The 18,689-nt window shown below is 48.6% G+C and overlaps 1 protein-coding gene across 1 annotated transcript; it reads right to left on the reverse strand.

The window, feature by feature from the left end:
- Positions 1-3,205: 3,205 nt before the first annotated feature.
- On the reverse strand, positions 3,206-12,660 carry fh (fumarate hydratase). Its single transcript, XM_066664619.1, has 10 exons — positions 12,498-12,660; positions 10,659-10,793; positions 10,131-10,241; positions 9,309-9,485; positions 8,552-8,734; positions 6,266-6,431; positions 5,980-6,183; positions 4,689-4,816; positions 4,159-4,312; positions 3,206-3,535 (listed from the first exon to the last, which is right to left on the reverse strand). Exons 1-10 carry the CDS (start codon positions 12,606-12,608, stop codon positions 3,393-3,395), a joined length of 1,512 nt encoding a protein of 503 aa, XP_066520716.1. The 5' UTR covers positions 12,609-12,660; the 3' UTR covers positions 3,206-3,392.
- Between the last annotated feature and the right edge of the window lie 6,029 nt (positions 12,661-18,689).

The following is an 18,689-nucleotide window of genomic DNA, read 5'->3' on the forward strand; positions in this document are numbered from 1 at the left end:
TTTATTTAAAGGGGACATGTGATGATTTTATCACTAGTGCGGTGCATGTTCACATTAAATTGTGAATCTGAAGCCCACCAACCCACACACTGTGAAACAAGACCCCAGTCAGTTTTCTGTGCGCCGCTTGAGTCAGAAACACGGGATAAAACGAGCCGTTCTGATTCTGCTCCGCTTCTGACGTCAAGTGCAGAGACTTTAGAATGGCCCCGCCCCCTCGTCTGAGTCTGTCCAATCACAGCGCTGGACCTGCGTTTATGTGAGAGCGCAAAGACGAAGTTAAACTCAGCAAAACAGACACAACGAGCGCGGAGAAATAAGAGCACTGAGTAAAAACGGAGAAGAAAGAGAACAGAGCGAAAACGGCTAAAAACCAGAGCTTCTGCCCCTCGCTCCTCACTGCTGTGTGCTCGGGGTCGGGGTGAACAGCGGGCGGCTCATTATCATTTAAAGGAACAGGTGCTGAAAGCGGGCGTTCTGAACAGGGGCTGTTTACACAGGGGGAGAACACTGCTGTGGGGCTCGTGGGGTTTGGACCAAAGCAGGTCACCGACGTTTCATTAAGAAACAGAACTGTGTTCCACTGTGGAGACGAGGGGGATGTCTGGCTGCAGTGTGTTGGTGACTGGACTCATAATGTGTCTGAAACAGGCAGAACCAAGGATTTAACAGAATCACAGTCTTTTTTCTATAAAGACAAAAGCCTGTGGCTCTGTTCTAGCGCTGATCCATTTTAGTGCTGACTCAGAACGGATCCAGTCTGGGTTCAAAGCCTCAAAAGAAAAGGAAGCTACTCTGGAGAAAACACAGCGAGCCTCTGCATAAACACGCTTCTGAAATTTCATATCTGACGTCTCACAGACGCTCCAGCTTGCAGTTCATTATCACAGTCTCAACTGATAAATCCTATTATCATTCCCCGTCATCACCATCTACATCATCTTCAACATCATCTCCATCATCTTCAACATCATCATCTCATCTTCATCACCATCATCTCCATCATCTTCAACATCATCTTCATCACCATCATCTCCATCATCACCATCTCCATCATCTAAAACATCATCTTCATCACCATCATCATCATCACCATCTCCATCATCTAAAACATCATCATCATCTCTATAACCATCATCATCATCAAAACCATCTACATCATTATCATCATCCTCAACACCATCTCCAACAAAATCATCATCATCCTAAACACCATCTCCATCATCACCATCTTCATCTCCATCATCATCATCAACATCTCCATCATTATAATCATCTCCATCTTCATCATCATCAACATCAGCATCTCCAACATCATCATCATCAACAACCCAGTCATCATCATCATCCTCAACACCATCCTCAACATCATCTCCATCATCATCACCATCTCCATAACTATCTACATCATTATTATCATCATCATCCTAAACACCATCTCCATCATCACCATCTTCATCTCTATCATCATCTCCAACATCATCAACATCTCCTTCATCATCATCATCAACACCATCTACATCATAATCAACATCATCATCAACAACCCCGTCATCATCATCATCCTCAACACCATCTACAACATCATCATCATCTCCATCATCATCATGGCGTGTTGTTGTTGTTGTTTGGACTGAACATGGCTCCGCCCCCAGTTCCTCACAGAGCAGTTTTCCTTGTCGCTCGTTTAGTTTTCACTGGAGATTTTCCTCAGCCACCGACCCAAGGAGCGTCTGCCCCTCTTCAGAAACCCCTCGGAGGAATGTTACGAGCTGCTGCTGAGAGTCGGATAAAAACTAATGTGAACGCTGCTGTAACTTCAGAGATTTTACAAGCGGTGAGTTTCTGCTGGAGCTCTGTGTTTCGTGGTGATTGACAGGTCTCTGGACAATCAAAAGACCAGGACCAGATTTAGCTGGTGGAAAAACAAGAGAAACCGAGTCCAGTTGAGTAGGTTCCTTTACGTGGAAAAGCGCCCTGACCACAGCTGGACTCTCATTCTCCAACTGTTACACACTGCCTGAACATAACATACATTTAGTCACCATCGTCATTTAGTGTGAGCTTCTACACACAGCAGCTTTAAAACTGAGATACATCACTCTCTGACAATCCAAACAAACCATTTGTAAAATGTATTTGTGTAGTGTATAATTGTAATTAAAAAGATCAACCATTCTCCACTCTCAAAGAGAGGGAGAAAGTTGAATATTGAATTACAATGATACGCTACAAAAAAGGGCTTGAAAACATTTGTGCATCTAATAAAACACATTCCTCCTGATCAGCTTCATGACATCAGTAACATTCAGTGAAAGATGGCCTTACCTGAAAGAGAGCCAGCGATGCTGAACACTCGCCCGCTGAGGTCCCACATGTCTCTGTTTGCAGCCCCCACTCGCCCCTCCCCCATCCCCCATGGCCACCTAGGTCTGCAGGTAGCAGCAGATCCACCCCCACCCCGTTCCCCTTCATCAACGCCATTTTAGGAAAGAGCAACTCTCCTGGCAGGACCATATGGCACTGTGGCCCCCCCACTGTCTTCCGCATCCACTCTGCTTCAATATTACTCTCTAGGAGGGGCCCTAAGACTGAACCCTGGGGCACACCACACACATTTAGGCCTGGATTACAGACGGAAGGGAAGCTAAAATGCCAAAGCCTCTCGGGATGAGGATAAAGCACTGGCTTCCTCCCGTGAGCCGCTCACAAATCTTCAGAGAGTCAGAACAAAGCTTTTAGGAAAGAACAAAGGCTTTTAAGCACAAAGGCTATAAGACATTAAAAACAAAAACAACACAGTCATAGAACTGCGTTTCCCCACAATCATAGATGTTCCCTTTAAAGCATTTTCAGGACCCCCACAGAGCAGGTGTGATGTGGTGGTGGATCATTCTCAGCGCTGCAGTGACACTGACCTGGTGGTGGTGTGTTAGTGTGTGTTGAGCTGGTGTAGAGTGGATCAGACACAGCAGTGCTGCTGGAGTTTTTAAACCCTGTGTCCACACACACCCGGAGAACCATCCCCACCCCTCAGTGACCCGAGGAGTGGACGTAACCTACGACCCGGTGACTCTGACCCCCTGAAGCTGTGTGGAAGTGATACCCCCTGCTGGTCACATGATTATCCACTTTTCTATATTCCCCTCTTCATTGTGAAGCACATGCAGCTGAAGGAAATAAATGTACATTCACTGAAGGCAGCTTATTTATTTATTTTTTATTAACGGCACAGAATCGTTCTGAGGTTCATTACGGTGAACGCGCTGTGGAAGAAGGGCTGAGACGGGTTTAAACACAAACGGAAGCAGAAACAGCCACGTGTTTCCATCAGATGTTGTTTTGTTGAAAAGAGGGCTGTGATCCTTCCCACAGTTCGTGATGGTGATGAGTTACTTGGGGCCGAGCATGTCCTGGGGGCGGACCCACTGCTCAAACTGCTCCTCGGTCAGAAAGCCCAGCTTAATGGCAGTAGCTTTTAATGTGGAGCCTTCTTTGTGTGCAGTTTTGGCAATGGTAGCAGCTTTATCATACCCTGAGAGAGAGAGAGAGAGAGAGAGAGAGAGAGAGAGAGAGAGAGTTATGTAATATCCATTACTATTAATCAAGAGCGTTCTCCCCCTGTGTAAACAGCCCCTGTTCAGAACGCCCGCTTTCAGCACCTGTTCCTTTAAATGATGATGAGCCGCTCGCTGTTCACCCCGACCCCAAGCGCACAGCAGAGAGGAGCGAGGAGCAGAAGCTCTGGTTTTTAGCCGTTTTCACTCTGTTCTCTTTCTTCTCCGTTTGTTTTCTCAGCGCTCAAAGAGAACCAGGAAGTCCTGGTTTGACAAAATGGTCTCCATTTAGACTTGGCGCAGCTGAAAGTACATTTTGGGCCCGAGATCCCTGTCCCCTTCCATTCAGTGAAAAGAGGATTGCTGTTTATCTTTTGTCCTCTTTCTCTTTCTTCTGATACAGACTTCTCATCCCGTCCCTAAAAGTCTGACATCTGTATAAATTAGTAATAATCTGATGGATATATTTTCCTTCTCTAAAAGTATAAGCGCTCCCCCTAGTGTATGTAAGGTGTAAGTGTAAGAAGGCTCCCCTGTGTCTGGTCAGTGAGTGCAATAGCACCCCCTTCTGTCTGGTCAGTGTAAGTGTTAGAGCACTTGCCGATGTGAGGGTTGAGAGCCGTGACGAGCATCAGAGACTCGTTCATCAGTTTGTTGATCCGTTCTGTGTTGGCTTCGATTCCCACCACGCAGTTCTTAGTGAAGGAAACCGAGGCATCTCCCACCAACCTGGCGGAGTTCAACACGTTCTTGATCTGGAGACGGGAGCAGAGAGAGAGAGACAGAGAGGTGTCAGCCTGGTGAATCTGGTGAGTATAACTCTTACAATGTAGTGTTTGAACATATTTCAGAGACACGGCAAACAAAACCGCAACAACACACACTGACAAAAAACACAAAGACCTCTGACGCTTGGTCTGTGTCTCCATCCTGAGAAGCAGCAGCTCAGGGATCGTGAATCAATAACGTTTCCCTTTCCAGTGTCTTTACAGAAATCCAAAAGGCTGTTCAGTAGCTAACAAGACCATAAAGGATTTCTAAAGGAGGTACTGCAGGTGTAAGTTTACAGTGTGTTTTGGCGGAGTGTAGATGTCACTGAGTAAACGCAAGGTGAGGAATGAGGGTACGAACGATCATTGGTTTGAAGACGTTGAGCTCGAAGTGTCCATTGCTGCCTCCCACAGTCACGGCCACGTGGTTCCCCATCACCTGAGCAGCCACCATCGTCATCGCCTCGCACTGAGTGGGGTTCACCTTCCCTGGGGCACACACAGAACAGGGAGCATTAATTAACCCTCCTCTCCTCTTCTTATTTCCTCTCTCTCTCTCTCTCTCCTTACTTCTCCCTCTTCCTCCTCTGTCTCTCTCTCTCTCTCCTTACTGCTCCCTCTTCCTCCTCTGTCTCTCTCTCCTTACTTCTCCCTCTTCCTCCTCTGTCTCTCTTCCTCCTCTGTCTCTCTCTCTCCTTACTTCTCCCTCTTCCTCCTCTGTCTCTCTCTCTCCTTACTTCACCCTCTTCCTCCTGTCTCTCTCTCCTTACTTCTCCCTCTTCCTCCTGTCTATCTCTCTCTCGCTCTCCTTACTTCTCCCTCTTCCTCCTGTCTCTCTCCTTATTTCTCCCTCTTCCTCCTGTCTCTCTCTCTCTCCTTACTTCTCCCTCTTCCTCCTGTCTCTCTCCTTATTTCTCCCTCTTCCTCCTGTCTCTCTCTCTCTCCTTACTTCTCCCTCTTCCTCCTGTCTCTCTCTCTCTCCTTACTTCTCCCTCTTCCTCCTGTCGCTCTCTCCTTACTTCTCCCTCTTCCTCCTGTCTCTCTCTCTCCTTACTTCTCCCTCTTCCTCCTCTGTCTATCTCTCTCTCGCTCTCCTTACTTCTCCCTCTTCCTCCTCTGTCTCTCTCCTTATTTCTCCCTCTTCCTCCTCTCTCTCTCTCTCTCTCTCTCCTTATTTCTCCATCTTCCTCCTGTCTCTCTCTCTCCTTATTTCTCCATCTTCCTCCTCTGTCTATCTCTCTCTCGCTCTCCTTACTTCTCCCTCTTCCTCCTCTCTCTCTCTCTCTCTCTCCTTATTTCTCCATCTTCCTCCTCTGTCTCTCTCCTTACTTCTCCCTCTTCCTCCTCTGTCTCTCTCCTTATTTCTCCCTCTTCCTCCTCTGTCTCTCTCCTTATTTCTCCCTCTTCCTCCTCTGTCTCTCTCCTTATTTCTCCCTCTTCCTCCTCTGTCTCTCTCCTTATTTCTCCCTCCTCTGTCTCTCTCCTTACTTCTCCCTCTTCCTCCTCTCTCTCCTTACTTCTCCCTCTTCCTCCTCTCTCTCTCCTTACTTCTCCCTCTTCCTCCTCTCTCTCTCTCTCTCTCTCTCTCTCTCTCTCTCTCTCTCTCTCTCTCTCTCTCTCTCTCTCATGGGGGGTTCCTGGCTGCTTCTCACCGGGCATGATGCTGGATCCGGGCTCGTTCTCCGGGAGGATGAGTTCTCCGAGTCCGGAGCGAGGTCCTGAGCCGAGGAACCGAATATCGTTGGCGATCTTCATCATGCTGACGGCCACCGTGTTCAGAGCCCCGCTCAGCTCCACCAGAGCATCATGGGCCGCCAGAGCCTCGAATTTATTCACAGCAGTTACAAACGGCAAACCTGCAGAGAGAGCGAGAGAGAGAATGAGAATGAGTGTGTGTGAGTGAGAGAGAGAATGAGATCACGTGTGTGTGTGTGTTACCTGTGAGAGCAGAGACTCTGTCGGCCACTTTCTCTGCGAAGCCGATGCGGGTGTTGAGTCCGGTGCCCACTGCTGTGCCCCCCGCCGCCAGCTCGTAAACTCGGGGCATCGCTGCCTTCACTCGCTCAATACTGTACTTCACCTGCTGCACATAACCTCCAAACTCCTACACACACACACACACACGATGGTATCTACATTTTTCATACTGTCTCCGAATATTAACACAGTATGTCATTACAGTGGGGTGGGAGTGGGGGGGGGTGCACCATTGGGCTGCACCTACTCCTCCCCTGAAGCGAATGAAGGGTTTTCGGCGCTGTGCAGTTCAGCAGTTTTCCAGCGAAACTGAGGCTCAGATCACACACATTTAGAGATAAAGCCTCAAAGCTGTGAGCACAGAGTCGAGTGAAGTCTCTTCTGAGAGTTTTCTGTTTTCAGCTTCATTCCTCTCTGTTTTAACCCAAGCTCAGCGCTAAACTCACACTGCGGCAGGCGACTGGACTTGTGCTCCCACCCGTTTTTAGTGTGTGACATCAGCAGTCAGTGCCCCCTCCCTGTGGCTCTCTTAAATGCACCTGAATGAAATCCTTGTCCTTGTTCTGAAATGAGTCAGACACAGAACAGAAATTTGACACACCACACACACGTCATAATTCTGAAATTACGTCAAATTTTTGAGACACTGTCCACATTTTAACACCACAGTATTATTCCTCCCAACCCTAACACCACCGAGTATCCTCATGGTGTAGACGTACTTTGACCCAAAGCGCTGCTTTGTTCCCTCAGCTGCTCCAGCCACGTGGACAGTGCTAGTTGTGGCTGTGATGAGGGACTGGTGGCTTCTGATTGGTTCAACTCCTCTACAAACAGGTTCAAAGCTCTGTTACAGAGTTCAGTTCCAGCACTTTAAACCCGTTGGCTGTAAATACGTTCGCAGCTCTTGAAATCTGGAGTCTGATTCATCTTTCGTGCTGCAAAATTACTGTTTTGATTTGACCTGGAGATTTCTACTTCATTAATGAAGTGTACAGAGATGTAAAGGTCATTAACGAACCCCTCCCAACCGTACTTTACCTCTTAGAATCAATTTCTGATTTATTTGAAAGATTCATTAAAACTTCACACAAAGATTGATTCATTCGTTTGTAATTTAAATATTTAGATCCCCGAGTTTTGTTGAGTTTTCACCCAATCGTTCGACCCCCTGCTACATGAGACGTCCCCCAACGCAAAGGTTAAGGACCAGCACGTGCTTCCTCTCAGAGACACGGCACGTCACGGCCGCTAACGCAGCAGACACCCGGGTCCCTCCCGTGATTGTGTCTGGCCTCTGTGTCTTTCTCAAACGGTTTGTTTACAGAAAGCAGTGAAAAGTCACATGACATCTACCTCCAGAGCCTATAATTATGCAAATAAACCGCCACTGGTTACTAATTATGCCTCCATTCAAACACAAGGAGATCACTGCTCTCCATTAGCATCAGTGTACACAGAGGCCTCAGAGCTCCTTATTCATTACCATCTTATTAGAATTCTCCATTCCACCTTAAAAGGAGTCTGTGATCCGGAACTAAACATCCAACCCCTGTATGTGACCTCACTGACCCCCCTCCCCCTTGTTTCTGAGTGTCCTCTCTCCCCTTGGAGTGGTTAAATCTCCCCCTACGACACGGGACGACCCTTCAACACCCTGATACTTCATCAGAACACAAATAAAACAGAGCAGCGCTTCATTCCCAGGCGACTAGCGCCGCTCTGTAGCAGCTCTGCACCAGTCTGCAGTGATATCAGAGGAGCTGCTGGACTTTAGTTACATTTAGAGCCTCATTCTCCTTCAGAAGAGTTCCACAATCAGAGATTACCCCCCTCTCCTCACTCTTCTGTGACATGGAGCTCAGCTCAGATTCTCATTCTGCAGAGTTCTGTTCACACTTCCAGTTCCACCTTAAATGCTGCAGTAGCCTCAGGCGTCAGTTTAATGTAGTTTCAGTGGATTATGGCCTTTACTTCAGAACAAGCAGAAAACAGCAGGAGGAGCAGCTGAGGTCTCTGGAGTTAGCTGTAAATGTACAGTTCCACCTTAAATGGTGAAGCTATTATATTCCAAGATAAGATGTCTCGCCGCTCGACTCAGTTTGAAGGGCCATGTCACCCTCACACTTCACCCCACCCCTCTCTCTCTCTCAACAAAAGCTGACCCCCACCACTAGGGGAAACAGAGGGAGAGGGAGGGGTAAATAGTAGAAATCTCTCCCAGAGCAGTAGAGTAAAAGTTCTCACCTGTCCGAGCGAGAGAGGCACGGCGTCCTGGGTGTGTGTTCGACCGATCTTGATGATGTCTTTGAACTGCTCGGCTTTGGCGGCCAGCGCATCGTGGAGCTCCTGAAGACCGGGCAGTAACACCTCGTGAACCTCTTTAGCTGCAGCTATGTGCATGGCCGTGGGGAAGGTGTCGTTAGAGCTCTGGAAAAAAAAAGAAATACAGATATATTTAGATTCCTTTCACTGCGAAACATGTCCAAAGAGAAGAGGCCTGCTTCAGGAACCAGAGTCTCTTACTCATAACTGACACAGCACTCATTCACTCAGTCACTGCTTTTCATCGTCCTATAAATAAATGAGGAGATCTCCAGAAGGGGGCACCATTAGCATGAAAATCTGCAGTGACACTGACGTGGTGGTGGTGTGTTAGTGTGTGTTGTGCTGGTGTAGAGTGGATCAGACACAGCAGTAGCTGCTGGAGTTTTTAAACCCCTCAGTGTTTGGACTGAGAACAGTCCACCGACCAAAAACATCCAGCCGACAGCGTCCTGTGTCACTGATGAAGGACTAGAGGACGAGCGACACACACTGTGCAGCGACAGATGAGCTACTGTCTCTGACTCTACATCTACAAGGTGGACCAACGAGGGAGGAGTGTCTCACAGAGTGGACAGAGAGTGGACACAGGGTTTAAAAACTCCAGCAGCACTGCTGTGTCTGATCCACTTTAATAATCCCCAGTAAATGAAGCCAGTAAAGAGGGTGGGATCCTGACCTGGCTCTTGTTGACGTGGTCGTTGGGGTGGACGGGGTCCTTGCTGCCCAGTTTTCCTCCGAGGATCTCGATGGCTCTGTTGCTGATGACCTCGTTGACGTTCATGTTCGTCTGGGTCCCGGAGCCCGTCTGCCACACCACCAGCGGGAAATGTTCATCCAGCTTCCCAGCCGTCACCTGGAGGGGGCAGGAGACTTTAACACAGAGACTTAAAGGAGCAATCTGTCATTCTCTCCAGTGATTCTTCTCCATGTTATGTAACAGCCATCATACTGCCACCTAGTGGCCTGGAGGAGATAGACATTGTCTTCTATATTAACCGTACTTTAATCCTGGCCGAACTGATGCGAGGGACCCACTCTATGGAGCATAAAGCCTTTGACGAGGGTTCTACACCTTCACCACCACAGATCACAGGTTGCACACTCCACAGGTGTGTGTGTGTGCGCGCGTGTGTAAGAGAATGACTGGGTGTGTGTGTGTGTGATCGACTGGGTGAGTGTGTGACAATGTACACAGCTGTATGTGCATGTGCGAGCGACGGGGTGAGCTCGTGTGCGAGCGACTGGATGAGTGTGTGACACTGCACAGGTTGTGTGTGTGTGTGAGAGAGAGAGAGAGAGAGAGAAAGAGAGTGAGTAAGTAACAGGGTGAGTGTGTTACCCCCCACAGAGCAGGTGTGATGTGGTGGTGGATCATTCTCAGCGCTGCAGTGACACTGACGTGGTGGTGGTGTGTGTGTGTGTGTGTGGATCAGACACAGCAGTGCTGCTGGAGTGTTGAGGATGTTGTGTGGGGGACGTGTTGAAGTGTGGCAGGTACCTCATCTGCAGCCTGGACAATAGCAGCAGCGATCTTCGGGTCCAGGCCGTAGTCTTTATTCACCTCAGCAGCTGCTCTCTTCAGAATCCCGAACGCTTTGATCACCTGGATCTGAAAGCACCAGACGCAGATGAGACAGGATTAACATTTTACATCATCTGTTCCACTCTCGGAACCACAGAGTCTGTACATCATCGTCCACCTGCGTCGGCTGGTGAGGCTCGCAGGGGCAAAGGGGAAAGAAGGGCTCGCCAGACGTACGTCTCCACCCCCAGCAACAGCCACTAGCTCACTAGCCATTACTTCTCTTTCTTTCTCTCTCTCTCTCTCTGTGTCTCTGATTTCTCACTGAAAACCAACGTTATTCACAACAACGACACAAACACTCAGCACGACACTATCCACATAGGTGTTAACATCCAGTCATTGTCTGTAACCCTTATCCAGTTCAGGGCGGCAGTGGGTCCGGAGCCTACCCAGAGGACAGAAGGACAGTGAGTGGACAGTGTCCCCTGCTCTAGAACTCACCGGCATCCTCTCGGACCCTCCTCCGATCTTGAAGTTCATGGTGGACCGGACAGTCTGCGCTCCATAATATTTATCACTCGGGACTTTCAGCTCTCCAAACGTGTCCCTCTCAATCCTGTATGACTCGGAGCTCGCCTAAAAAAAAAAACACACACACACACACACACACACAGTTTATTCATCATCTTGTCAGACCACCTTAAAAAACAGGAAACAGTTACACACCATATCTCACTGTTTACGTCATTAATTAAGCATTACCTTACCTGAGTTAAGTGGATCAGACACAGCAGTGCTGCTGGAGTTTTTAAACCCCTCAGTGTCTGGACTGAGAACAGTCCACCGACCAAAAACATCCAGCCGACAGCGTCCTGTGTCACTGATGAAGGACTAGAGGACGAGCGACACACACTGTGCAGCGACAGATGAGCTACTGTCTCTGACTCTACATCTACAAGGTGGACCAACGAGGGAGGAGTGTCTCACCGAGTGGACAGAGAGTGGACACAGGGTTTAAAAACTCTAGCAGCACTGCTGTGTCTGATCCACTCGTGCCAGCGCAGGTGTGACTTTATCCAGGTGCAGGAACAGAGCAGAGTCCTCTCTGACCATGAGATCAGAAGAGCAGCTGCAGTTACCTTCACTGACACTGACCTATGAAGCATCCCATAATATTGTGTGCATTTACACATATGCTCCTGTTATTGAAATCACACACTCTCATTCTCACACACACATTTACCAGATAAAGTGATATACGAGGTTGAAGCTGGCTCCTTATTCGAATTTTTCATTCCACCTTAAATATAGCAGCAGTTAATGTTACATTTGTGTGTCTGGTTCTTATTCAAACTTTTCATTCCACCTTAAATACAGCAGCAGTTAATGTTACATTTGTGTGTCTGGTTCTTATTCAAACTTTTCATTCCACCTTAAATATAGCAGCAGTTAATGTCTGATTCTTATTATAACTTTTCAATCCACCTTAAATATAGCAGCAGTTAATATTACATGTGTCTGATTCTTATTCAAACTTTTCATTCCACCTTAAATATAGCAGCAGTTAATGTTACATTTGTGTCTGATTCTTATTCAAACTTTTCATTCCACCTTAATTGTTGCTTATTAACGTTACTTTCTAACGTTCCAATCCACATTAAATTTTGCGGCAATTAAAGTGTCAGACTCCTCATTGCAACTGTTTCTTTCCACCTTAAAGTTGCAGCAGTGACGTTCTAGTCGCCGATATCTTACCGTTTCACCTTAAATAGCGCATTGGTTCCATTCTGGTGATTACCAGGCGCTAGAATGTCATTGGTGCCCCATTTAAGGTGGAATAGCAAATTTCAAGACGAAGCAAATCAAACTGGAATAAGCAGAGGGCTAACTAAATTAATGATTAATTTAAGGTGGTATGAAAGATTCTTAAGAGGAGCCATGTGCCAGAATGTCACTGTGCACCATTTAAGGTGGAATTGAGACGCCAGAATGAAACTGAAGAATATAAAGTTGGAAAAAGAAGCCAATCTGTTGCCCCTCACTTTTGCACAATTTAAGGGGGAACGAAATACTCGAGAACCAATCCAGACACATACACTCAAAGATGACGTTTAACTGATGCACTTTTTAAGGTGGACTGAAATATAAGAATGTCAAATCTGGCAGTTGAATGTAACTGCCATAATACAACGTTACCTGACGCTATTTAAGGTGGACCGGATAAATCAGAAAGTGAAGCCAGGCGAGAGGACGCAGCTCTCCTTTGGCCTGATGCAGAAGAAGGTCAAACGTTTCCAGACAGAATTAGACGGGTGTAAAATGTTTGAGTGGCGGGATTACCATCCTGAGGGTCGTGTGGTGAACGGGAGCGGGGTCTCGGAGCCTGGCGCAGTGCTGAAGGGCGACGAGGCTGCGGTGAAGGCGCTGTGCGGGTCTCAGAGCGCGGAGCATGGCGCTGAAACGGGGAGACCTCCACAGCCTCAGGAGGCGGAACTGAAATTATCACACAACAACCAACCCGCACGGAATCTTTCAGGGAGCGGACACAGGGGAGCGTTCCAAACCACTATGTTGCCTACAAAGTGCACTGTGTAGTGTTTAAAACAGTTATCAGTCATTTTCGCCATCAAAACGTCGCAAACAATGTTCATGAAGTGATCATTTATTATTTTTATGTTATTTCATGTTTGTATTTTTTCATATAAAGTTCCACTCACGTGGTGAGAAGCGTTTATGTTCAATACACTGGGTCCTCCACATGTGGGCAGCCAAAATTAAAACAGGTTTCAGGATCATCACTTTATTTCACCAAATGCGTTACTGAGAGCCCTTTTCTACCAACAAGGAACCAGTTTGGATCCTCCATCACTCCAGAGAACACAGTTTCACTGTTCCACACACCAAAGGAACTCCATCACTCCAGAGAACACAGTTCCACTGTTCCACACACCAGAGGAACCCCATCGCTCCAGAGAACACAGTTCCACTGTTCCACACACCAGAGGAACCCCATCGCTCCTGAGAACACAGTTCCACTGTTCCACACACCAGAGGAACCCCATCGCTCCTGAGAACACAGTTCCACTGTTCCACACACCAGAGGAACCCCATCGCTCCTGAGAACACAGTTCCACTGTTCCACACACCAGAGGAACCCCATCGCTCCTGAGAACACAGTTCCACTGTTCCACACACCAGAGGAACCCCATCACTCCAGAGAACACAGTTCCACTGTTCCACACACCAGAGGATCCCCATCGCTCCTGAGAACACAGTTCCACTGTTCCACACACCAGAGGAACCCCATCGCTCCTGAGAACACAGTTCCACTGTTCCACACACCAGAGGAACTCCATCGCTCCAGAGAACACAGTTCCACTGTTCCACACACCAGAGGAACCCCATCGCTCCAGAGAACACAGTTCCACTGTTCCACACACCAGAGGAACTCCATCACTCCTGAGAACACAGTTCCACTGTTCCACACACCAGAGGAACCCCATCGCTCCAGAGAACACAGTTCCACTGTTCCACACACCAGAGGATCCCCATCGCTCCAGAGAACACAGTTCCACTGTTCCACACACCAGAGGAACCCCATCGCTCCTGAGAACACAGTTCCACTGTTCCACACACCAGAGGAACCCCATCGCTCCAGAGAACACAGTTCCACTGTTCCACACACCAGAGGAACCCCATCGCTCCAGAGAACACAGTTCCACTGTTCCACACACCAGAGGAACCCCATCGCTCCAGAGAACACAGTTCCACTGTTCCACATACCAGAAGAACCCCATCGCTTCAGAGAACACAGTTCCACTGTTCCACACACCAAAGGGACCCCATCGCTCCAGAGAACACAGTTCCACTGTTCCACACACCAGAAGAACCCCATCACTCCAGAGAACACAGTTCCACTGTTCCACACACCAGAGGAACTCCATCGCTCCAGAGAACACAGTTCCACTGTTCCACACACCAAAGGGACCCCATCGCTCCAGAGAACACAGTTCCACTGTTCCACACACCAGAAGAACCCCATCGCTCCTGAGAACACGGTTCCACTGTTCCACACACCAGAGGAACCCCATCGCTCCTGAGAACACAGTTCCACTGTTCCACACACCAGAGGAACTCCATCGCTCCAGAGAACACAGTTCCACTGTTCCACACACCAGAGGAACTCCATCGCTCCAGAGAACACAGTTCCACTGTTCCACACACCAGAGGAACCCCATCACTCCAGAGAACACAGTTCCACTGTTCCACACACCAGAGGAACTCCATCGCTCCAGAGAACACAGTTCCACTGTTCCACACACCAGAGGAACCCCATCGCTCCTGAGAACACGGTTCCACTGTTCCACACACCAGAGGAACCCCATCGCTCCTGAGAACACGGTTCCACTATTCCACACACCAGAGGAACCCCATCGCTCCTGAGAACACGGTTCCACTGTTCCACACACCAGAGGAACTCCATCGCTCCAGAGAACACGGTTCCACTGTTCCACACACCAGAGGAACCCCATCGCTCCAGAGAACACAGTTCCACTGTTCCACACACCAGAGGAACCCCATCGCTCCAGAGAACACAGTTCCACTGTTCCACACACCAGAGGAACTCCATCGCTCCAGAGAACACAGTTCCACTGTTCCACACACCAGAGGAACCCCATCACTCCAGAGAACACAGTTCCACTGTTCCACACACCAGAGGAACTCCATCGCTCCAGAGAACACAGTTCCACTGTTCCACACACCAGAGGAACCCCATCGCTCCAGAGAACACAGTTCCACTGTTCCACACACCAGAGGAACCCCATCGCTCCAGAGAACACAGTTCCACTGTTCCACACACCAGAGGAACCCCATCGCTCCAGAGAACACAGTTCCACTGTTCCACACACCAGAGGAACCCCATCACTCCAGAGAACACAGTTCCACTGTTCCACACACCAGAGGAACTCCATCGCTCCAGAGAACACAGTTCCACTGTTCCACACACCAGAAGAACCCCATCGCTTCAGAGAACACAGTTCCACTGTTCCACACACCAAAGGGACCCCATCGCTCCAGAGAACACAGTTCCACTGTTCCACACACCAGAGGAACTCCATCGCTCCTGAGAACACAGTTCCACTGTTCCACACACCAGAGGAACCCCATCGCTCCAGAGAACACAGTTCCACTGTTCCACACACCAGAGGAACCCCATCGCTCCTGAGAACACGGTTCCACTGTTCCACACACCAGAGGAACCCCATCGCTCCTGAGAACACAGTTCCACTGTTCCACACACCAGAGGAACTCCATCGCTCCAGAGAACACAGTTCCACTGTTCCACACACCAGAAGAACCCCATCGCTTCAGAGAACACAGTTCCACTGTTCCACACACCAAAGGGACCCCATCGCTCCAGAGAACACAGTTCCACTGTTCCACACACCAGAGGAACCCCATCACTCCAGAGAACACAGTTCCACTGTTCCACACACCAGAGGAACCCCATCACTCCAGAGAACACAGTTCCACTGTTCCACACACCAGAGGAACCCCATCGCTCCAGAGAACACAGTTCCACTGTTCCACACACCAGAGGAACTCCATCGCTCCAGAGAACACAGTTCCACTGTTCCACACACCAGAGGAACCCCATCGCTCCTGAGAACACGGTTCCACTGTTCCACACACCAGAGGAACCCCATCGCTCCTGAGAACACAGTTCCACTGTTCCACACACCAGAGGAACTCCATCGCTCCTGAGAACACAGTTCCACTGTTCCACACACCAGAGGAACCCATCACTCCAGAGAACACAGTTCCACTGTTCCACACACCAGAGGAACCCCATCGCTCCTGAGAACACAGTTCCACTGTTCCACACACCAGAGGAACTCCATCGCTCCTGAGAACACAGTTCCACTGTTCCACACACCAGAGGAACTCCATCACTCCTGAGAACACAGTTCCACTGTTCCACACACCAGAGGAACTCCATCACTCCTGAGAACACAGTTCCACTGTTCCACACACCAGAGGAACCCCATCGCTCCTGAGAACACAGTTCCACTGTTCCACACACCAGAGGAACTCCATCGCTCCTGAGAACACAGTTCCACTGTTCCACACACCAGAGGAACTCCATCGCTCCTGAGAACACAGTTCCACTGTTCCACACACCAGAGGAACCCCATCGCTCCAGAGAACACAGTTCCACTGTTCCACACACCAGAGGAACTCCATCGCTCCAGAGAACACAGTTCCAGTGTTCCACACACCAGAGGAACTCCATCGCTCCAGAGAACACAGTTCCACTGTTCCACACACCAGAGGAACCCCATCGCTCCAGAGAACACAGTTCCACTGTTCCACACACCAGAGGAACTCCATCGCTCCAGAGAACACAGTTCCACTGTTCCACACACCAGAGGAACCTCATCACTCCAGAGAACACAGTTCCACTGTTCCACACACCAGAGGAACCTCATCACTCCAGAGAACACAGTTCCACTGTTCCACATACCAGAGGAACTCCATCGCTCCAGAGAACACAGTTCCACTGTTCCACACACCAGAGGAACCCCATCACTCCAGAGAACACAGTTCCACTGTTCCACACACCAGAGGAACCCCATCACTCCAGAGAACACAGTTCCACTATTCCACACACCAGAGGAACCCCATCACTCCAGAGAATACCGTTCCACTGTTCCACACACCAGAGGAACCCCATCGCTCCAGAGAACACCGTTCCACTGTTCCACACACCAGAGGAACCCCATCGCTCCTGAGAACACCGTTCCACTGTTCCACACACCAGAAGAACCCCATCACTCCAGAGAACACAGTTCCACTGTTCCACACACCAGAGGAACTCCATCGCTCCAGAGAACACAGTTCCACTGTTCCACACACCAGAGGAACCCCATCACTCCAGAGAACACAGTTCCACTGTTCCACACACCAGAGGAACTCCATCACTCCAGAGAACACAGTTCCACTGTTCCACACACCAGAGGAACCCCATCGCTCCAGAGAACACCGTTCCACTGTTCCACACACCAGAGGAACCCCATCGCTCCTGAGAACACCGTTCCACTGTTCCACACACCAGAAGAACCCCATCACTCCAGAGAACACAGTTCCACTGTTCCACACACCAGAGGAACTCCATCGCTCCAGAGAACACAGTTCCACTGTTCCACACACCAAAGGGACCCCATCGCTCCAGAGAACACGGTTCCACTGTTCCACACACCAGAAGAACCCCATCGCTCCTGAGAACACGGTTCCACTGTTCCACACACCAGAGGAACCCCATCGCTCCTGAGAACACAGTTCCAGTGTTCCACACACCAGAGGAACTCCATCGCTCCAGAGAACACAGTTCCACTGTTCCACACACCAGAGGAACCCATCACTCCAGAGAACACAGTTCCACTGTTCCACACACCAGAGGAACTCCATCACTCCAGAGAACACGGTTCCACTGTTCCACACACACACCAGAGGAACTCCATCACTCCAGAGAACACGGTTCCACTGTTCCACACACACACCGATGTACACTCACTGTCTGTAAACAAGAGACATCCATCAAGTTCGTCCATCAGGGAGAAATTATAAAGATCAGTGGATCCATCTTAATAAGTCAGTTAAGTGGTGAGCTGTTAATAAGGTCAATGAACGTCCAAAATGCAGTTTAAACAAGTTTCAATAACATCCGCGGGTGTCCAAAATCAGTTAAAGAATCAGTTTAGTGAAATGTAGAAAACATTGTAGTGGACGTTAGTGAGTTGAAATGATTCCTGTTCGTCTGTAAAGGAAGTCTAATCGTTCCTCTATGGTTCTGTTCGTTAAACTATTTGGTTCCTCTTGGTTCCTAATGGTTTAGGAACCTAATGAGTGGTGCTTGAATTAATATACACCCATTCTCTTACATTACCAAGTCCCCACCTGATAATGTCTACTGATGAACACTAGGTGGCGCCCGTGTGTTTTTCTCTGATCTCCAGCGTGTCTCTGGTCTCTTTCGTAAAGTGAATATTAACTCTGAAGTGTTTGGGGGTGATAACAGCTTCTTTATCTCTGAGTCCGTTTCAAACATCCGAAGCAGTGAAACAGATTAAAACAAAATGACACAAAATAAAACTGATTAATCACACGCTGATAACAAAACTCTTCACAAACAAGCGCCTGCGACTCTTATTTTACTCTTATCTCACTTTTCAAGGGTCATCTGTTAATGCTAATGAGGTGTTTCTAGAAGGGAATACTTCTCTATGGCTGTGTTCCAATATCCAGCTGTAAACGTGACTCTTGGCATCCGTGTTTAGTAATTAAATAAAATTAAGTAAAAATTACCTAAATCTGGTGTTTTAATGTTGTTTGTTTGACTGTATTTGGTCAGATTTATTATACGTCGTATATATATAGGTTATTATTTTGTTACAGCGTATGTTTCAGGGTATGGTTTCTGCTAGCTGACTAGCTTGCTAACATTTTGAGCACTTTTAGCTTTAAACCTCC

This window comes from Hoplias malabaricus, chromosome 3 (genome assembly GCF_029633855.1).
Source record: "Hoplias malabaricus isolate fHopMal1 chromosome 3, fHopMal1.hap1, whole genome shotgun sequence".
Lineage (NCBI taxonomy): Eukaryota > Metazoa > Chordata > Actinopteri > Characiformes > Erythrinidae > Hoplias > Hoplias malabaricus.